This window comes from Ranitomeya imitator, chromosome 3 (genome assembly GCF_032444005.1).
Source record: "Ranitomeya imitator isolate aRanImi1 chromosome 3, aRanImi1.pri, whole genome shotgun sequence".
Classification (NCBI taxonomy): Eukaryota; Metazoa; Chordata; class Amphibia; order Anura; family Dendrobatidae; genus Ranitomeya; species Ranitomeya imitator.
Window position 1 is genome coordinate 412,844,848 of NC_091284.1, and position 23,360 is coordinate 412,868,207.

Consider the following 23,360-nt stretch of genomic DNA (forward strand, 5'->3'; position numbering starts at 1 on the left):
TCAGGACAAACTGGACAACAACATTTGTGGTCCAATTTCTCCTATTACCATTGGCAAAATAGGAAATTCCAGGCTAAAAAATCATTTTTGAGAAAAGAAAAATTATTTTTTATTTTCATGGCCCTGCATTATAAACTTCTGTGAAGCACCTGGGGGTTTAAAGTGCTCAGTATGCATCTAGATAAGTTCCTTGGGGGGTCTAGTTTCCAAAATGGGGTCACTTGTGGGGGAGCTCCATTGCATAGGCACACAGGGGCTCTCCAAATGCGACATGGTGTCCGCTAACAAATGGAGCTAATTTTCCATTCAAAAAGTCAAAAGGCGCGCCTTCCCTTCCGAGCCATGCCGTGTGCCCAAACAGTGGTTTACCCCCACATATGAGGTATCGGCGTACTCGGGAGAAATTGCTCAACAAATTTTAGGATCCATTTTATCCTATTGCCCATGTGAAAATGAAAAAATTGAGGCGAAAAGAAATTTTTTGTTAAAAAAAAGTACTTTTTCATTTTTACGGATCAATTTGTGAAGCACCTGAGGGTTTAAAGTGCTCACTAGGCATCTAGATAAGTTCCTTGGGGGGTCCAGTTTCCAAAATGGGGTCACTTGTGGGGGAGCTCCAATGTTTAAGCACACAGGGTCTCTCCAAACGCGACATGGTGTCCACTAAAGAGTGCAGCCAATTTTTCATTCAAAAAGTCAAATGGCGCTCCTTCCCTTCCAAGCCCTGCCGTGCACCCAAACAGTGGTTTACCCCCACATATGAGGTATCAGCGTACTCAGGACAAATTGGACAACAACTTTCATGGTTCAGTTTCTCCTTTTACCATTGGGAAAATACAAAAATTGTTGCTGAAAAATCATTTTTGTGACTAAAAAGTTAAATGTTCATTTTTTCCTTCCATGTTGCTTCTGCTGCTGTGAAGCACCTGAAGGGTTAATAAACTTTTGGAATGTGGTTTTGTGCACCTTGAGGAGTGCAGTTTTTAGAATGGTGTCACTTTTGGATATTTTCAGCCATATAGACCCCTCAAACTGACTTCAAATGTGAGGTGGTCCCTAAAAAAAATGGTTTTGTAAATTTCGTTGTAAAAATGAGAAATCGCTGGTCAAATTTTAACCCTTATAACTTCCTAGCAAAAAAAAATTTTGTTTCCAAAATTGTGCTGATGTAAAGTAGACGTGTGGGAAATGTTATTTATTAACTATTTTGTGTCACATACCTCTCTGGTTTAACAGAATAAAAATTCAAAATGTGAAAATTGCGAAATTTTCAAAATTTTCGCCAAATTTCCGTTTTTATCACAAATAAACACAGAATTTATTGACCTAAATTTACCACTAACATGAAGCCCAATATGTCACGAAAAAACAATCTCAGAACCGCTAGGATCCATTGAAGCGTTCCTGAGTTATTACCTCATAAAGGGACACTGGTCAGAATTGCAAAAAACGGCAAGGTCTTTAAGGTCAAAATAGGCTGGGTCATGAAGGGGTTAAAACACAGGTTGCAGGGGGCATGGCCTGGATCTTGCCCATGTAGGACATAGATCCTGTGAGCTCCTGAGGTAAATCCTCTAATCCGACTAAAAACCGACCTATCTCGTGCCATCCAGGCTAAAAACTCTCTGTATCCTGTTAGGCTACATTTGAGGCACCACCTGAGCCTTTTATTTTGCATTTTGGACCACTTTTGGATCCTTTCTGGCTCCAGGAAAATCAGGTCTCTCTTAGGCCTATTGCAAGGCCTCTTCAGGCCTACTCAGGCCACTGCAAGAAACCCTGCGGAATCTGGACTGGGATTCCAGCCAAGAACTAATCCTAACCCGGGGGAGCGGTGGGTGACCTACGTTAGGGTCCCTGTGGATCACTGAGCTCGCCAGAGGACCAAACCGGGCCGCTGAAGCAAAACGCCAAGGAACTACTTTCTCCACCGGCGCCGCTTTTCCTAAACCTCTAACCCTGCAGGTGAGGCAAAAAAAAAAAAAAAAACCTTTAATGTACTTAATCCGGGGTGAGCCTGCAGCTAATCGCCCCCCCGAAAGGCACTGAGCCCACCAGCGACGAGATAAAGCCTGGGTGGCCCTGTGGGCTGACACCGCTGCGGCCGGCAGACACTGCGGAGCCGCGGCTCTCAAGCGATCCGCTTCACTCCCCATCGCTCTCAAGGGAGGCGACGAGAGCCCCACACCAACGCGCTCTCAGCGACACCACAGCTGCCCGGGAAATCCCCCAGTCGGGGAACCCGCCGGGAAGACAAGGCGGCGGTGAGAGGGCTCCGATCGGCGAGCCGAAGATCAATGCGCGCCAGCACGCCGGTCCTTCATACCGCGACGCTGCAGCCCGGCTCTCCACAGGGAGAGTGAAGATCTCACACAGCGCACCGGTCCACCTAAGGTCACTCCAGAACGGACCCTCCGGGACACCAGCCAATCGGCAGAGCCGATAAGCACAAGACAGCGGCCGAGAGTAATAGCCGCTCGGCGGCCATAAAAATAGACAAAAAGCGCCAGCACCATTTGAGCGCCGCTGCGGAGCCACGGCAGCGCCGCTGCATCATCTCTTCACACCACATCAGCTCCCCCTCCCATTCTCCCTATAAACAACAGGAGGAGAATCTTGCCGGTCACATCTTTGCAGAGCCACTACAGCGCCGCGGCAACAACGCTGTAACCCCCTTCTTCTCCTCACTTTCTCTCTTATTCACAAGAGGGGAATTTTACCGATTGCACAATAATCTGAATCCGAGGAGGTACAGTCTGCAGGAGATCCTGCGGTGATAAGCTCCACATTGGGGCCAAGTACTCTATTGCTTATTATTTGTTGTTTGTGCTCACGGGTCACGCTCCCGGCAGCTTGATTTAAGGTGTTCCTTTTAATCTCCCTCTCTGTTCATTCAGATAAACTGGCACAATTCTTACTGCAGGAAGTTGGGGATATAAATAAAACTCCCCCTTGTTGAGAGGTAGAAGCTGCATCAAATCATATACCATCGGGGAATTGTAACCAACGCTCCATAAAGGTTAACACAAGTATTAATGTAAATGTTATTTACTGTCTGGGATCTCTAAAGCTTCACAGTATTATAACTATCATACATTCTCCTACTTCTATATCTCTCTAGACCCATCTCCAGCTGGGGATCGGGGACCAAAGCAAGTATTTGGGTGATTCTGCACTCTAGTTCCCATATAGGGGATCTGGGACCATCTAGGTGGTTAATTCTCATAGACAACAGAGTCTTTTAAGAATTGTGGTACCCTCTGACAACTATCATATACTCTCTTAAAGCTTTTTTCTCTAAGCCCATCTCCAGCCGGGGATCGGGGACAAAAGCATTAGGGTAAATCTGCATTCCAGCTCCCTGTATTAGGGCTCTGGGATCACCTAGGTGGTTAATTTTCATTACACAGAGTCTTTCAAAATTGTGGTACTCTCTGACAACTATCAAGTATTCTCTTACATTCATATTTCTCTAAGCCCATCTCCAGTCGGGGATCGGGGACCAAACATTTGGGTAATTTTGCATTCTAATTCCCTATACCGAGGCTCTGGGTCCATCTAGACGGTTAATTCTCATAACTCATAGAGTCTCTCAAGCACTGTGGTACTCTCTGACTCGCCTGCATATATACCTGTATACCAATTCTTCCTTCCATAATGACCTCCCAAAGGAAAAAAGGCAACACCTTTCAATCATCATTACCTCAAAGGTCTAACAAATCCAATCCTAACAGTTATAACCCAGAGAAAGATGAGATTAACAAACTAAGCCCACTGGGCATGGGTCTAAGATCTCCTCGAGATAGAGCCGGAAAAGACATTCACCCCAGTTCTGTCTCCTTCAAACAACCTAAAAAAAGCCTGGAATTTGAGGACATCCCTGACACATCCCGTCTCCCTGATGATATGGACCTATCCATCTCAAATAAAAGAAAAGGCCCAGGTACATGGGGAAACAGATGCTTTACTTCCCCAGACACGTCGGACGCAGAGTACGACGACGCCTCTACCAATTTAGGCCCATCTAAATCCCGCACCAAAACTGATATTCCCTCCCCGCCATCTGACAAAAGTAGACCCATAGATTCATTCGAACAAATGCAAAAAAATATGGAATCTTTCTTTCAAAATTTAACATCCAATCTAAAAGACGAAATAAAAGAAACCATAACATCCAACTTTGAAAAACACACAACAACATTCCAAAACGCCATAGACAAGATAAATAATAAAATAGAAAAACAGGAGGTCAGATTAACTAAAGTTGAAAAATCCGCTAAGAGTCTATCCGCAGAAAACCATGATATTAGTCAAGAACTAAAAAGACTTAAACTCAAAATGGCGGATATCGAAGACCGCAATAGGAGGAATAACCTCAAGATTAGAGGCATTCCCGAAAATGTTACAAACAACAAACTGATGGGTTACACTAAAGCACTCTTCAAAAAAGCAATCCCCTCCCTTAGTGACCTAGACCTCACGATCGATAGAATACATCGACTACCTAAGCCCCCCAGCATCCCCCAAGATTCCCCAAGGGATACTATTTTACGTATTCACTTTTTCCATGTGAAAGAATTAATTCTAAACTACATGAGAGAAAACAAAAAATTCCCAGACCCCTATTCAAATCTCAAATTGTTTGCAGATTTATCTAAAGAAACCATTGAGGGAAGGAAGGACTTTAAATTGATCACCTCCGCCCTCAGAGATCGTGAAATCCAATACAAATGGGGTTTCCCTCTGAAGCTACTGGTCCACTATAGAGATAAAACTGTCCCTATTTTCACAAAAGAAGAGGGCCAAGATTTCTTGTCCTCATTGCGTGACCCCCCCCGCCAGGGGCATTCCCCCCCACTATCCAGCAAGGGGAAGACCTGATCAATAATGTATTTGTGTAGGTATTAGTTCTATCTGTTTAGGCCTCATGCCTTAATATATTAATAACGCTGCATTATTGTTTTCACTAACTGTTATATATGTATGAATCTCTCTCCAAGTTTAAGCCTTTCAGGAATTTCTTCAATCTACTAGAGGATTTCAAGTCCGGAGCTCTCCACACGAACTTTCCCCCCTCAGGAAAAAGGAGAGTGCCTTTCTATAAGGCCACTACCGAGGACTTTATAATTGGTAGTATTTACTGTTCGGCTATAAACTTTTCTTTTTGTGTTACATTGTTACACCGAATCTTGGTGTTCGGTCAATTGTTTCTCTTATTATATAAGTAGTACCTTTACCATAAACAAAAGGGAAAAACTATTTTCTTCCCTCCTCATCATTCCTAGCTACCCCGACTCACACCAAACATATAATTTAGATCCGTGACATTTTCTGCTGTTTCCTCCTCCGGTTGACCATAAATATGAGTATTAAATGCGTGACATACAACGTTAGAGGACTTAATAGTCCTGAAAAAAGGTTCACCATAAAAAAGGAGCTTAAAAAACACAACTCGGAGGTGATATGCCTTCAAGAGACAAAGTTCAAAAAAAATGATCACCCTTGTTTTGCTATGAACAACTTTCCCCACGTTTTCGAGTCATCAAACCTAAAGAAAAAGGCAGGAGTCCTGACCATGATTGGAGGTGGGGTCTCATTTGAATTACTTCAAGAAACCAAAGACCCAGAGGGCCATTATCATATTCTATCTTGCAGAATAAACAACAAGGTTTTCACCATAGTAAATGTGTATGTTCCAAACAAAAACCATTTAAGGTTCTTGAGCAGATTAGTAAAAAAAATTGATTTGATTAAAAAAGGGGTCCTGCTCATTCTGGGCGATTTCAATATTGTCCCAGATGGGCACTTAGACTCCTCTGCCAAAAACAGACACAAAGCCCCTACACTTAACAAATGGCTGTCTGACAATGAGGTTTTTGATGTCTTCAGGTGCCTTAATTCGTCCTCAATTGAATACACTCATTTCTCTGCTGTCCACCAGTCGGCCTCGAGAATTGACCTAATTTTAACTGATGTCTTCTCTATTTCCAGATTCAGCAATGCGGCCATTCTCCCCAGGATGGTTTCGGACCACTCCCCAGTCACATGTGAGATTGTCTCTATTGCGGGAGCCAGGAGCCAGTTTCTATGGAAATGTAAATCTTCAATTTTGTCCAACCCAATCCACCAAAACAAAATTAAATCTGACATAAAAAATTTCTTTACTGACAACAACATTGACAACATCAATCCCTTCTCTCTGTGGAATGCCCATAAGGCAGTCCTTAGAGGGACCCTTATGCAAATTTCCTCCAGAGACAAAAAAATAAACGAAGCCAAAATCAAAGAAATCCAGAACCTAATAAAAATGAAAGAGGATTCTCAACTAAAAAAATCTCCCCCATCCACCAAAATTCAGTCAGAACTGATAGAATTAAGACAGGCACTTAAAACAGAGATTCTTTCCCATTATGATAATGTCATCAAATCTGATAGATTCAAAAATTACGCCTTTCTCAACAAACCTTTGAGCTTTATGATGAATAAACTTAAAAGAAAGAGAGTCAGCAATAGAATAGACAAAATTCTATCCTCAAAAAATAAATTCCTTTCACTCCCACAAAAAATAGTGGAAGAATTTGGCACATTTTATTCCTCCCTATACAATATTAAAAAAAATGAAACTTCGTCAGCACCGACTAGAACAAATCCTGAGGCCTTCTTCGCCTCTCTTAATCTCCCTAAACTATCACAAGAGGACCTTGTATCCCTTATGGCACCATTCTCACAAGAAGAGATTCTAAAAACTATCACAAATTTGAAACCAAATAAAGCCCCTGGCCCCGACGGTTTTACAAACGACTATTTCAGAACCTTTGGCGAATTACTAACCCCCCACCTCTCCAGCATATTTAATAAGGCATTTATAGAGGGTTCATTCCCCAAGGAAATGTTGGAGGCAACGATTGTTGTTATCCCCAAGCCAAAAGGAGACCTAAGTAATATAGCAAACTATAGGCCGATCTCTTTAATTAATACCGATATCAAGATTTACTCCAAAATTCTTGCAAATAGACTTAACATCATCCTTCCGAAAGTAATTAAGAGGGACCAAATAGGGTTTGTCAGGTCCAGACAGGCCACCGATGGAACAAGAAAACTCATCAGTATAATTAAAAAAATAAATTCAGGGAGAGTCCCGTCGGTATTAATATCACTCGACGCAGAAAAGGCTTTTGATCGCCTCAACTGGGAATACCTCAAATTGGTTTTGGAGAAATTCGGTTTCAATTCCCAGTGTCTGTCAGGAATTCTAGCTCTATACTCAAACCCATCCGCTAAGATTTATGCCAACAACCACCTGTCCCCTTCATTCACGATCTCAAATGGTACGAGACAAGGGTGCCCACTATCTCCCCTCTTATTTGCTCTGGCCATGGAGCCACTGGCTCAAACGATTAGGGACGATGTAAAAATATCAGGCATTGAATTTTCAAACGTTACCTGCAAAATAGGTCTATTCGCAGATGATATCATCCTCTCTCTTTCAAATCCAGTAAAATCCATCTCAAGATTAAATGAAATCCTCGATTCATTTTCAAAAATTTCTTATTTTAAGATCAACGTGAAAAAATCCCATATTATGCCATTTAACCTAAACAGATTCGAAATCAATGAAATCAAAAAACTATCTTCTTGGGAATGGGCGGAAAAGAGCTTTTCATATCTGGGAATAATCATCACTAGGAGGCTGGACTCACTGGTTCCTGTCAATCTGGAGGCAATCATCAACAAATTATCAATGGAATTCAACTTCCACGGTGGAAAGGAACTGTCCTGGTGGGGAAGGGTCCTTGTTGTTAAAACATTTATACTCCCCAAAATAGCCTTCATATTAAGGTCACTTCCTATCTTAGTCCCTCAAAACCATCTCAATTCAATACAACAAAGTTTCTATCGTTTTATCTGGGGGGATAAAAAAGCAAGAGTTGCTAGTAAAACTCTTCTTAAAAATAAATCTAGAGGAGGCCTTAGCATCCCTAACATTACGGCATACTATAATGCTACTCTTATAAGGCAATCGGTCCACTGGTGGTCAGAGGGGGAGGTACCTATTTGGGTGGACCTGGAGACATCGTTAAACTCAGACAGATCACCAAAAGATATCATCCTCGATAAAATCATGAACATTAAAAGGTTTCAATTCATAACACACCCAGTTCTCTCTGCAACATGTTCGGCCTGGGATAGATTTTTCAAAACCAAAAAGAGGCCCCCAAAGAATCCTCGCCTTAGCCAATATGCCAATTAAACTTATAGCATCATTTTTCAACCAACCAATTAGCCCCATTTGGTTTGACTCAGGAATTAAATTCCTCAAAGACATTCACGACGGGGAGAACTTTGTTTCCTTTTCCTCATTAAAAACCAAATTTAAAATCCCTCCAATTTCCTTCACAGAATTCCAAATTATTAAGGAGTTTACACACTCATTTCTGAAGAAGAAGCCATACTTTTCCACTGCAGCAATAAATTTGCTCTCCAACATAGGGCATCCCATTTTCTGGAGCCACAAATATATTTATGATTGCTTCAACAACGACACTGACATGGAAAAAAACCCCTCTATGATTAGATGGGAGAAAGATCTCCACATAAATTTTCAAGTAGAGGAGTGGGAAGAAGCAATCTCCAACGCATATGAAGCCACAATCTCCATGCCTCTAAAAGAATCGTTCTTCAAAACCATGACCAGATGGTACTTCACACCAGATAGAGTCTACCACATTGACGCAAAACAATCTCCAAATTGCTGGAGGAGTTGCGGTCAGGTGGGTCATTTGCTTCATGTGTTCTGGAGTTGCCCAAAAATCACTCCCCTATGGAAAGGGGTTGGAGACTTGGTTTCTAAGATTATTGGAAAAGATCTCGTACTCTCTCCCCAACTGACTCTTCTTTCATTAGAGATCTCTAAGATCCAATTTGGTCTCAGGCCGTTAGTCATCCACCTTTTCCTTGTCACTAAAAATCTGCTGGCCTCTAAATGGAGATCTGAAGAAGTTCCAACTCTACAAAATATCATAGATACCCTTATGCTCCATAGGTCCTACGAGGGCAAGTTTGCTAGAGTCACTGGCAATCTGAGGAGGTTCGACAGGAAATGGGCACGATGGAATGAAATATTCCCTTAAACTCCGCACATATTTCATAATTTAGTACTTTATTGCATAGCTTGTTTAGGTACTACGATTTATATCCTTTTCATGTTCCGAATTATTTATTTGTTGTTACGGGTCATACTAATATACCCATACAGAGCAGGTGCTATTTTCTCACTGAGCGCCAGATTACTACATTTTGTTTATTAATATAAGTTTATTGTCTAAAATGTTACCGCAAATAGGTGAATTTATACATGTGTGTAAACTTGCTCTTTTCCCCTACTGTTAGGGGTTTATTTTCTTTCCTCATTTTATCCCCTCCCCTTCCTCCCCTTCCTTTCCTGTTTTCTTTACCTTCCCAGTTAAAGGTAAAAGTCTAATAAAAATTATTGGAACAAAAAAAACCCAGGTTGCAATGTCACAAAATAGGTAAAAACCCAGGGTTGGAGAGTGGGGTTGGATAGTTTTTCAAGCCACTGTATAGATTATTTCAGATTTTTAAAAACATTTTCTTCCATATTTTTACTGTATTTGTTAGTCCCCTTAGGGGGGCTGAACCTGCATTTGTCTGATCGCTTGTATTCTATACAACAATACTACAATATTGCTGTATATACTAAAAATGGAAGTCTGTTATGAACTCCTGTCATCGACTGGTCTTCATAGGAGAACCATCATGACAGGATACAGGGGTCTTCAGCAGACCCATGACTGTCATTACAACTCAACAGCTCTCTGTGATCGTGTTGAAGTTGGGGCTGATGGGCACGAAGAACAGAGGCCCCATGGTACACGTTGTAAATGCCATTTTTAGAGATTGACATTGGCGTTTAACAGGATAAGTTCACATTTGCGTTGTGTGTTGCGTCGGCGACGCAACGCACAACGCATGCAAAAACGCATGGTTTTGTGACGCATGCGTCCATTTTGCTTTTGGACGCAAAAAAAAATGCAACTTGCTGCGTCCTCTGCGCCCTGACGCTTGCGCCAAAAATGACGCATGCGTCACAAAACGCAAGACAACGCATGTCCATGCGCCCCCATGTTAAATATAGGGGCGCATGACACATGCGTCGCCGCGGCTGCGCCCGACGCAACGCTAATGTGAACGTAGCCTAACTGCAGCAGGCAGATGATGGCTGTGTATAACAGCCATCCTCTCACAGGAAAGATACAGGCTCAGCTCCTGAGCCTCCATTAAAGACAGGGATTTGATGTTGGACAAACCAGTATGTCCTACTGTAGGTCAGTAAGGGGTTAGCCAATGGACATTTACCACCCAACCATATGATAGGTGATAAAAGTATGATTGGGGTTCCCACCGATCTCTGAATTTGTGCCCCCAAATCTAGCATGAATGGAGTAGAATACTGTGCAAAGACATTTCTGCCACTCCAATTACGTATGTGGATCTATGAGCATGGCAGTGTGCATGTGTGGCAATTGCTTCCATAGTGAGTGTGAATGGCGTTGTGGTCAACCACGCAGAATACCACTCCATTCACATGGGGAATACTGTTCTCGTCATTGGTTGGCGACACAACAGTTGGTTCCCACATAGTATGGATTATTACCTTTTCTGTTCATAGTTGATAAATATTGTTGATGGGATAGACCCTTCAGATATTATAACTGATACTAACCAGGTCCAGGAACATCTGCAGCAGAGACATCTGCTGCCCATCGACTTGTGTTTGACACAAATGCAGCACTTGAAATGTAATGTTTGGATGGTCCTTCATAATCCACTATATCATAATGACCTGGGCCAGGGACAGTCGGTGTCTTGGGCACTGGAACTGCAGGAGCTGAGAAACAGAGGTAATGTTTCTTTCTAAAAAAAAAAAAAGCAAAAATATCTTGTTACACTATAATACAAATAAAAAAGAAAACATATGTGAAGTACATATTTTATTTCCACGCATCTGTTTCATGTTTTAATTACTTTTGCCGACCGAGCCATGGACACACCTCAGCAACGTAAACAAAAATGCATGATCATATGAATGTGATCATAAATCACCCACGGATCAAAGGGTGCGTCTAACCTTCCTAGGGCAGAAAGAATAGATTTCGCAAGCTTTACAAAAACTGGTGCATTCTAATATGTGCTAAAAACCTTAAAAGGTGCACCGTGTCATGATCGGATGGCTTTTGCACTTTTTAATCTAAAAATGTAAGTATCTTACCTATTTAATGGATATAGCAATAGAGGAACTCATGTATTCATTTGCTATGGTGTTCAGACGCGTAGTGTGTGTATACATAGCGGATATAAAAAGACTAACCCCAATAAAATGCCAGTGTCATATACAAATAAAACATACCAAGATATTTTTTTTTACACCTTTAATGTCACCTACAATCTGTTTAAATCCATTTAGAAACCAAACGGAGACTGTGGCTGTACTCAGAATTAGCCTATCACATATAGCAGTTGTCTGCTGCTATCATTCAAAGTGATTCTGATCAACCCCTTAAAAACTTTAGGTGTTCTAGTAGGATTTTCATGACATTTTCTTAGTTGCAATTTTCAGCAAAAGTCATGGTTCGCAAGCAGCTTACAACACCGATCTGATTGTTCAAAGTTATCAGCCAGGAGAAGAGTACAAAAAAATTCTAAGGCATTAGGCATACCATGGAACACTGAAAATGGTTATGAAGGAGTGGATTAAATTTGGCTCAACAGTGACATTATCTAAGATTGGACGTCCTCCAAATACTGAATGTGCCATATGTCACAATTTCTCCGGTCAGTATTGTGATAGACAGCTCAGCCGTCCAATCTGAGGCTTAGGTGTGCTGAGCTGTCAATATGGGGAGTGACAATCCAGTCGTTCTATCAGGGCTGATGCGTGCTGGGTTTCCTACACGTCTCCTGTTTGGAATGATTCTCAGGCTATTTAATTGGCTGTCTGCCACTTATCTCTACCAGTTGTAGCTCTGCTCTCTTGTGCTTGGTGTTTGTTTGCTCTGAGCTGTGAGTTCTAGTATTTTGATCTTCGCTCACCAACCTTCTATTTGACCATCTGTATGTCCAGCCCCCTTGTCTCGATCTGCTATATTCTTGTAATTTTGATACCGGTCTGTGACCTGACTGTGCCTTTACTTCTCCCATCTGTTTATTACGTAACCTCCTGGCTTTTGACCTTGGACTCCCTGACTTACCCACCTCACGGCACGTCCATAAGTAGTGATTAGCGCCACACCATGCTGATTCTTCAATTGAACAGCTTATGAGTGATTATAAATGTGGAAAAAATCAGAAATTATTCTTCCTGGTATGATTTCTATACATGACAAAAACCTGGCATTTTAACATGGGTGTTTCAACTTTTTAGATCCAGAAGACCAAATGTGTACGACTCTTCACCGGTGACAGAAAAAGGCATAGAGGAAGCCAGAATCAAAATCGGAGGTCATTGCAAGGATTCAACAGATCCAGGGAATGTGGAAGGACTACTGTGAAGAACAACCTTACACAATTTTGAAGGAAAAAGGCTTTCAGTATACTCAATAGACATACTACATGGAAAGCAAGTAGACGTTTCAGAGAGGAAGACAGAAACTCTACTGCAACCTATTGGAAGCAGCGATCCTAAAAGTCTATATTGACTCTTTAATAGGCCTGACACATAGAAACCAAACCAGAAGCTACATTTTGACTCAAGTGTTTTGGAGTGTTTTGTCCCCCTCAGTGCAGAGCAGGTGAACTAGTTTGGCTGTATTTCTGACAGGGGGTCTATGGAATAAACTTTCTTCATGTAGAGAGCGCCAAGTTGGCGTAGATAGACTTGTGGGACATGCAATACTTATTTGCAAATGGAGTGGTTCCAATTATGTAAGTGCCCCTAGTTATACTTACCAGCACTATCTTCAGCTCTTTCCAGCTCCACTCTGGTCCCAATCCGCCATCTTGTGATTGCAACTTCTGAGTAACCGGAAGTCAGAGGTAACAGTCATAAGCTCTCAATGTTGGTCTATGAGAACCTCGATCTGGCACTCATAGACTTACATTGAGTTGTTACTTCCAGCTCGCCCCTGCAAACACTGGAGTGATAGAACAGCTCACAACCTGCAGAAGGTAATCAGAGCAGCACCGATAACAGGAGGAGACGACAGCTGGAAAGTATATTATGAGGAGCAGGGAACTTACGTGAGTGACACCACTCCAGTGGTAAAATATAAAAAGAAACACTGGTGTACTGCTTTAAATATGCAAGCAGCATGTTCAGAAAAGGTGAAGACAGGAACTCCAGTGCCATCTGTGATGAACCTGCACCTGGCTACCCCACCTCACTTGCACCAACGTGACTTTACGTATCCTATGGGGATATGCATGATTAGCTTGGTACAGTTTTACACAGACGCCCCATATCCACATAGGACCAGGGAGGCATGAGGAGTGAGAGGATGTGGCCCACACAGCCGCTGACGTGACACCATACTCGCTCACAACCCTGACAGGCTGAGAGGCCCCTTTCACTAGCACCAGTGAAGCCCGGTCGGACTGCCACCAGTTCCTCGTTAGATATAAGCACAGTCTGTTAATGGGATTATATCAGACCAGAAACCAGCCCTGGTAGCATGGAAAGTTAAACCAAGAATACGGACGTGTAGATTTGTGGATCGAGATAAAAGAGCAACCAAAGGTTAAATTATAGATTTAATCGCTTTAAGGGCACACTAGACAATACACTATGCACACAATGGTTATACATATACAATGATCAGATATGTAAATATGAATAGTGATAGTACAAAAGATACAAGTAGGTGGATCGTGTCAACTACCGGTTTGATGTTTGACCATGTGTGTGCTTGGCCGCAGGGGGCATGGGCTGCCAGCTGGTTGCTAGTTCCTTCACAGCACATTACCTCACTTTCAAAGTGAACAGCAAACATGCTAAAGAGAGCGACCACATGGCCTTACACTAGCCTTTATCCCCTTTGGGTCACTCGCCTTCTGCCTTCTGGGCTGAATCCTCTCCCCTTGCCTACAGCAGATAAAAATTCCAAAACCTATGATGGGTCGTAACTCCTTTTGGATGGTCCTAGGGAAGCGGCTTTGGAGTCAATGGATCCAGATGGGCCCATGCCCATTGCTTTTATTAGCGGTAGCAGGTGCAGGTTGATGCGAGAAGTAGTCCCATCAGCCAACGCCAGTGGCTGGAGGTAAACTTTATACCTCCGATCACAGTTGTGACCTCACGCTGTCATTTAACAGTGTGGGAACCGCAGCTCTCTGACCGGCGGTAATGATTTTACCTCTGATCAGAAGCAGTGTTTGTCACGCTGTCATGAACACTGCATGATCGAGCCCCCGAATCATGTGAATGGGCTCCGGATTCAGGTTGGGGTACTGTTTTGGTTACTGTTCTAGTACCCACACACAAACTGTTTTTTTTTTTTTTAACTCTTCGGCCGAACCCGCCAGACCGGAACATCCATCTCTAATTAAGATATTTGGAGGAAATGATAGCAGCCAGAGTTCACTTCATCTAAATGTCAATCACATTTATAGGAGGGGACAGTAAAGCCAGTGCTCATTGTTATATCATGCAATCCCTGTGGCTAATGTCACGTGATCCCCGGGAGAAAGACACCGCTGGAATGGCACCAGCGCTGTAGGTGTGTATAAGTGTATTTTAATGGGGTGAAACACAAGGATTGGGAAGAGGTTGTCATAGTAGTGGAAACCCCTTTAACAGATAATTGCTAAATAAGCAAAAAGATAATCTAGTGGCAAAAACAATTTACATTGTTACATGTGTTAAAAAATAAATAATTATGTGATCTCTCTTATGCACACAATTAGAAAGCAAAATGTACCAGAATTATAATGCAAATTGCAGAAAAAAATGTTTCACACAAGAAAATATAGTATATGTTTCAGACTGTTTGCATCTACCTTGAAAGTTGTGCAGACAATCAAGAGGGGCAAAAACTCCACCAAATTAGAAGTATACTTCCACTTTGTTAAAAGCATACACGTGCATACTTATAATTACAGATGAGCTTTGCCCAGCCCCAGTCCACGGTCCAGGCTGGTGATCTCTGGTCGTGAGCAAGAGCTGCACAGATTTCCTGAACTTCCAGGCACCTTGAAGTGGCGTCTGATTTCCTGTCCTGGCATGACGTAATCTGTGCAATGCACAGGTTACGTCTTGCCAGCCAGGTACTCATAAGCTGAGACTTAGATCCACGAGGGTAAGGAAATTCATGCAGCTCCTGTTCATAGCCAGAGAGAGTTGACCTGGACCATAGACTGGGGTTGATTGAAGCAATTTGCTCATCTCTACTTACAATGTATATTATTGAAAAGGCATGATGTGGCATATGTCAACCTGATGGCCTATTGTTTAACCAGTTCAAGGTCAAGCAATTTTTTTTACCCCTGTTGCTAACAATTTTGCCATTTTTTTCATAAATGTGGTTTAAAGTGTTGTAAAAACAAATTTGCTTGGATATTCAAATACTTTAAATTTTTTTAATACATTGAGTCTAATTATAATGCGATTTTCATACATTAAATAAAAAAAATCTGCCTTTTTTATGGGGAGTCCAGCTATATATGACAGCTGGCTCCCTGCTCCCACAGGTACATGATCTTCTGCAGTTACTATACTCTGAAGTGACCTTTTAGAACATCATTGCAGAGTATAGTGCGGACCACCTGCAATTTTATGGTGTATAGATAGTCTGGAAGTAGATAAGCCACTGGTGGACACAGACAAAAAAAGGGCTCCTGTACAAAAACAGTATATGGTCAAACTGTTCATCATAATACAAAATCCCATAAGCTTAAAGGTGGAAATGGGCCAACAAACATATGTCTACCCTTGAAATAAACATATAACAGGTGTAGAATGTTTAGAAAAACACAACAAAAGCACCAATTATTCAAGATACACACATATAAATATATGCCCACAAATATAATAATAAATCAATTACGGTGCTTAAGAAGAGAAAAAGAAGTGAAACCACTCCAATAGATAGATATATATATATATATACACAGCAACCAATAAACCAATACAGAGCAATGGACAAACAGGGACCCAGGCAGGAGAATAAGTGAAAATATATATACTTTTTATTGGTTATAATGCAATGTGACAACAATAATCCACAATAAAATAATAAAAATCAATACGCATGTATGCGGGACAAAAGTATGAAAAAAAAAATATATATATATACACATAAATAGTTGGTTCAAATAATCCATTAAAAAACCCTAAAGCGATATATAACACAACCTAAAACCCATTTATATATAAGAAAAATTGATTATTTTAAATAATGTGTAAAATTATATACAAAAATATAAAAAATATATATATCAAAGTGTGAGGACCATATATACTTTGTCTCAAAAAGTGATTTCAAATAAAGTGCAAGGGACAGATGGTTCTAAATAAAAACCAACACTCTCTATAAGCTATAAAATGAAACTAGTGCATAGAAACAAACAAGGTTTCCATAATATAATGGGTTAAGTATTAGAAAGTATACCTCTTAGGGGTTAATAGATCCAGCATACACGGGCCCCGACGCGCATTTCGGAAAGCAAGTCCTTCGTCAGGGGTGAGTATACTGTTCTAGCCGCTCCTATTTATATATGTCCCATATTAACGCCGATGTACACAGAGTATTTTTGACCTCGCTGTGCTCTTTTTGTGTCTTCTTGTGGTAGATGTGTAGCCTGTCCCAATATTGAGAGGTCAAAATTTCTGTAATTCAGCAGATACAACCACTTATAACATCAAACATGCCATAACCTGTACCTCAAGGGCTGTAATATATTATGCTACATGCCCCTGCTCACTAATTTATATTGGGACGACCACCCGGCAACTGAAAATTCGTGTACGGGAGCATGTTTTGGGGATAGAAGCAGCAAAAGAAATAGATGATACCGCTCTTTTGAAAACTATCCCCAAACAATACATCATGACTGTAATGCCTCCCTTTTAAAAGTGACAGGGATAGATATGGTTAAACAGAGTGATCGTGGTGGTAAAATAAATACACAACTCTTGAGAATGGAAACCAAGTGGATCTGGACACTGGACACTGTTTTTCCTAAAGGCCTGAACGAAAATGTGAGTTTTGCCCCTTTCCTATAATAATGTTCATCTCTTTTTTAATTTCCCATTTTCCCTTTTTCTTCCTTGTAACCACCTTTTTATGTCCACCTTTTAATTAATTCTTGCTGTTCTTATTTTAATATATTTTATTCTTTTTATTTTTATAGGATATATTTGACATATGGGTCCATTTTTTCATTATCTGGTGGCATTGATGAGTTTATTCGACGCCATGGCTGGATTTGATATAATGCTTACTACATCTATGAACATTAATAAATATGTATTATGTTATTATTTCATTTATGTATAATTTACTTATTATTTATTTCATTATTTTTTATTTTATACTAGCTATTGAACCCGTTCTACGCCCGGGTGGCGAGCATTTATATTGGTATATGGTCTCCATCCTGGTATGTGCTGCTCCATCCTGCATCCCCATCCTGTCATGTGCTGCTCCCATCCTGCGTCCCCATCCTGTCATGTGCTGCTCCCATCCTGCGTCCCCATCCTGTCATGCGCTGCTCCCATCCTGCGTCCCCATCCTGTCATGCGCTGCTCCCATCCTGCGTCCCCATCCTGTCATGCGCTGCTCCCATCCTGCGTCCCCATCCTGTCATGCGCTGCTCCCATCCTGCGTCCCCATCCTGTCATGCGCTGCTCCCATCCTGCGTCCCCATCCTGTCATGTGCTGCTCCCATCCTGCATCCCCATACTGTCATGTGTTGCTCCATCCTGCGTCCCCATCCTGTCATGTGCTGCTCCATCCTGCGTCCCCATCCTGTCATGTGCTGCTCCCATCCTGCGTCCCCATCCTGTCATGTGCTGCTCCATCCTGCGTCCCCATCCTGTCATGTGCTGCTCCATCCTGCATCCCCATCCTGTCATGTGCTGCTCCATCCTGTCATGTGCTGCTCCATCCTGCGTCCCCATCCTGTCATGTGATGCTCCATCCTGCGTCCCCATCCTGTCATGTGCTGCTCCATCCTGCGTCCCCATCCTGTCATGTGCTGCTCCATCCTGCGTCCCCACCCTGTCATGCGCTGCTCCCATCCTGCGTCCCCATCCTGTCATGCGCTGCTCCCATCCTGCGTCCCCATCCTGTCATGCGCTGCTCCCATCCTGCGTCCCCATCCTGTCATCCTCCCATGACTTTAGTAAACACCCTCGGTGCCATAGATAGACCAAAGGGCATTGCAGCAAACTGAAAGTGTCTGACCTGGTCGTTTAAGCGCACCGCCATTCTGAGGAATTGTTGATGACCCTGGTGAATGGGCAGATGGTAATACGCATCTTTTAAATCCAGGACTGTCATATAACATCTGGGAAAGAGAAGTTTAGTTGCCGTTTTAATAGATTCCATCTTAAAGGCATGATACTCTAGATGTTTGTTTAATCTCCGTAAGTTTATGATGGTTCGAAAGGATCCATCTGGCTTGGAGATTAAAAATAAAGGGGAATAGAACCCTTTCCCCTGTTGATGTTTTGGAACCTCTACTATGACTTTCTTCCGTCTTAACATTTGGACCTCTTTTTCAAGGGCCTTTTGTTGGTCTAAGGAATCAGGGGCAGTCAAGATATAAAATTCAGAAGGTCTTTCCCGGAACTCTAATTTTAACCCTGAATTAATTATACCCAGAACCCAATTGCTCGAAGTTATTTTGGCCCACTGAGCACAGATGAATTTTAACCTGCCCACTACTGGAAGATCTTTATTAACGATAGTTTCTTCTTCTTCTTGAGGAAGATGATGAAGCATTAAAGTCCGAACCTTTCTTTTTTGGGTCTGATGGTTCCCAGTCTCGGTTGTGGTAAGGTCTTCGGTATTGGAAGCGTCTCCTGAAGGTATTCCTAATGGTAGGATTGAAAGCTTTAGGAAAACCTTTCTTCCTATCCTCAGCCTTAGCTAGGATATCATCCAATACCGGGCCAAACAGGTACTCACCCCTACACGGTATTGTACACAGTTTAGCTTTCGCCTGGGCATCCCCTTTCCAGGTCTTAAGCCATAGGGCTCGGCGAGCAGCGTTTGAGAGACCTGCTGATCTTGCCGCCAATTTTAAAGAATCCACTGACGCGTCCGCTAAATACGCCACCCCTTCACGTATTTGCGAAAGTGAGTTCAACATCTTGTCTCTGGGCACCTTGGACTTCAGCTGTTCTTCCAGTTGGGATATCCACACCATGACGGATCTAGCCGTACACGTGCTAGAGATAGCAGGTTTGAACGCCCCTGCAGTTGATTCCCATACTTTTCTCAAAAACATGTCCACCTTCCTATCTGATGGATCTTTCAGAAGGCCCACGTCCTCCAGCGGCAAAGTACCGGCTTTAGACGTAGAAGCCACCGCTGCATCCACTTTCGGGACTTTCATCCACTCTGCCAGCTCATTATCTTCAAAGGGATACCTTGTTTTAGCTGATGACGGAAGGAAACCCTTATCCTGCTTATCCCATTCTCTCTTTATAAGAGTCTTAACCGTATCCACCACCGGGAACGCCTTACGACTCCTCTGGCACAAGCCCGCAAACATTATGTCCTGTGCGGACCTTGGTTCCTTGCTTGGTAGCTCGGACTCCTTTAACAAACATGTCCATGTTGTCCACCGAGAAACAAGGCCTTCCCTCTTCATATGTGGAGGATGGAGATGAAGATCGGGAACATTCCCCTTCTTGCAGGGACAGACTAGATCCTGGCGATATGTAACTGCCCGACCTTTCCTGGCGGCTGCCTCTAAGGGAATAGCTAATTTCCTCCCTGATGACCGCTCTAAGGTCTGATGACCGAAGGGGAGCTTCCTCTTCTAAGGTCTGAGATATGCAAGCCTGACACAGCCTTTTGGTATAACTGTCAGGCATTGGAGTCATGCATAGAGCACATTGCTTGTGCTTAGATTTAGTGGTCTTTTTTCCCTAAAACAAAGCACAAATAACAGACCATATCAGCACCAGGTGTCTGATTTAACACTCACCATAAGGCTGATTCTGTGAATACCGGTTCTGGAGGAGTAGGATCCAAATGTGACGCTGGGGCGCTCGCACGCTGCTGCCCCCGTACCACGCTGCTGCTGCTTCTCCTTGAGCGGCCGCTACCGCTCTTACTGCGCTGTTCCGTTCCCTCTCCATGAGGGTGCTCGGCGTCCCCTACTGAGGACATGGCTGCGCGCCTCCTACCCTAGGCGTCGCTCTTTTACAGCGCTGCAGCGCTCCTCCCCCGGCTTACCCCGGAAGCGTACCAACTACTTCCGGGTTCACCAGCGCTGGTGTGGACGTTGCACACCGCGCTCAACCGCGGACCAGGACGGCACTGCCCGACTCCTGGGACGCGCTCCTCATGGCCAGACGAGGGGGGGTCTGCACGCAGGACACCCCCGACGCTGCTTCCGAGCCCCCGATTCCGCCGTTCCTAGAAGATACCGCGCGGAGGCATGGAGGCCCGGGTAAGACTGCTGCTGCAGGCTCCCGCCGTCCGGACAGGAACCCAAACTGGAGTGATGAGGGGGACCGCCCCTTTAAATCCTGTAGGTTCCTGTCCGGAAGGTGGGCGGATCCCCTCTCTCGTAGGGGTGCTGTCGTGGCGATAGGAAAACAAAAACTAAAAGAGCCACCTTGTTAGACTGCAGCATTACTGCTGCACAAGGGGGCTCTTTTAGTTTATAACGGCTGGAGGGGGGTGACAGTGGCCCTTTAACCTATTATATTATGGAAACCCTGTTTGTTTCTATGCACTAGTTTCACTTTATAGCTTATGGAGAGTGTTGGTTTTTATTAGGAACCGTCTGTCCCTTGCACTTTATTTGAAATCACTTTGCACTTTTTGGGACAAAGTATATATGGTCCTCACACTTTGATATATATTTTTTATATTTTTGTATATAATTTTACACATTATTTAAAAGAATCAATTTTTCTTATATATAAATGGGTTTTAGGTTGTATTATATATCGCTTTAGGGGTTTTTTAATGGATTATTTGAAGCAACTATTTATGTGTATGAAAAAAGTATGAAAAAAAAAAATATATATATATATATATATTTTTTTTTTTCATACTTTTGTCCCGCATACATGCGTATTGATTATTATTTTATTGTGGATTATTGTTGCCACATTGCATTATAACCAGCGTCGGACTGGAGCACCTTGGGCCCACCAGAGAAAATCATTCTTGGGGCCCACTAAGTAGCTACATAGAAATAGATACGAGACCACCAATTGTGCAGTAAAAAGCGCTAATATCAGGGTATAATATAAGGTAGTTCACGTCTTAATAATGTAGCAAGGGTTGTGGTAGCCCCCTCACACAATATAATGTAGCCCCCTCATAAAATATAATGTGGTCCCCTCTCATAGTATATAATGCAGCACCCCACAAAATATAATGCAACCCCTTCAGGTATGACACAGTCCCCACCATAGAATATAATGTAGCACCCCCATAGGGTATAATGCAGCCCCCCTCATATAGTATAATGCAACCCACCACAGAATATAACGTAGTCCCCTGAGAGAATGCAGTTCCACCACAGAATATAATGCAGCCCCCCCATAGAGTATACTGTAGCCCCCTCATATAGTATGATCTAGCCCCCCATAATATAATGTAGTCCCGAGAGAATAATGCAGCCCCACAACAGAATATAATGCAGCCCCCCATAGAGTATACTGTAACCCCTCATATAGTATGATGTAGCCCCCCATAATATAATGTAGTACCCTGAGTATAATGCAGTCCCCCCACAGAATATAATGTAACCCCCAAGGGCTGTATTTAGAGTTTCTGCTGCCCTAGGCACTTTTAGTGCTGCCTCCCCCTTTGGTGAGTATGACACTATCGGCATAGACTTTGGCAAGAATCGCTGATGTGAAAGTCGCCTTTTGCAGCAGATCCGGCAGTTTTTCTGCATCTGCCGCGTACCGGATCACTTACAGCAACACTGCATTCGGCCTCATTCATTCCCTATGGGATTTGCGGCACTTGCCATGATCTGGCAAATGCGGTACTATACCTCCCAACTTTTGAAGAAGGGAAGGAGGTATAAAGTTTGCGGCACGCGTAGTGCGCCGCGGCAAATTTTAGGCCACGCCTCTGACCACACCCATTTCACAACTAGTCACACCCATATCCACGTCCCAACCACAGCCATTTAGCACTGCTGATCACACTGTTTTATATACAATAATTATAAACAAAAAAAAACATGGCCACACAAAATGCTCCATACTGTATAATGGCCACACATGATGCTCAATACTGTATAATGGCCACACATCATGCTCCATAATGTATAATGGCCACACGTGATGCTCAATACTGTATAATGGCCACACATCATGCTCCATAATGTATAATGGCCACACAGTGCTCCATACTGTATAATGGCCACACATAGCGCTCCATACTGTATAATGGCCACACATAGCGCTCCATACTGTATAACGGCCACACAGTGCTCCATACTGTATAATGGCCACACATAGCGCTCCATACTGTATAATGGCCACACATAGTGCTCCATACTGTATAATGGCCACACATAGCGCTCCATACTGTATAATGGCCACACATAGCGCTCCATACTGTATAATGGCCACACATAGCGCTCCATACTGTATAATGGCCACACAGTGCTCCATACTGTATAACGGCCACACACAGATCTCCATATTGTATAATGATCCCACATGATGCTCAATACTGTATAATGGCCACAAATGATGCTCCATACTGTATAATGGACACACATGATGCTCCATACTGTATAACGGCCACACATGATGCTCCATACTGTATAATGGCCACACATGATGCTCCATACTGTATAACGGCCCCACATGATGCTCAATACTGCATAATGGCCCCACATGATGCTCATTACTGTATAATGGCCACACATGATGCTCAATACTGTATAATGGCCACACACAGTTCTCCATAATGTATAATGATCCCACATGATGCTCAATACTGTATAATGACCCCCCCCCCCGCTCCTCTATTCATGGCTCATATCCCCCTCCTGTATGCATGGCTCATATTCCCCCTCCCCCCTGAATGCATGGCTCATATTCCCTCCTCTATGCTTGGCTCATATTCCCCCCCCTGAATGCATGGCTAGTATTTCCCCCCCCCTGAATGCATGGATCTTATCCCCCCCTG

The 23,360-nt window shown here is 42.9% G+C and overlaps 1 protein-coding gene across 3 annotated transcripts in view; it reads right to left on the reverse strand.

The window, feature by feature from the left end:
• The window catches only part of STPG1 (sperm tail PG-rich repeat containing 1), a 172,537-nt gene that overhangs the window by 31,304 nt on the left and 117,873 nt on the right, over positions 1 to 23,360 (reverse strand). For all 3 annotated transcript variants that reach the window (XM_069757134.1, XM_069757135.1, XM_069757137.1), the window contains one exon: positions 10,745 to 10,935. In XM_069757134.1, the coding sequence (XP_069613235.1) occupies positions 10,745 to 10,935 (191 nt within the window). The remainder of the gene's footprint in view (positions 1 to 10,744; positions 10,936 to 23,360) is intronic.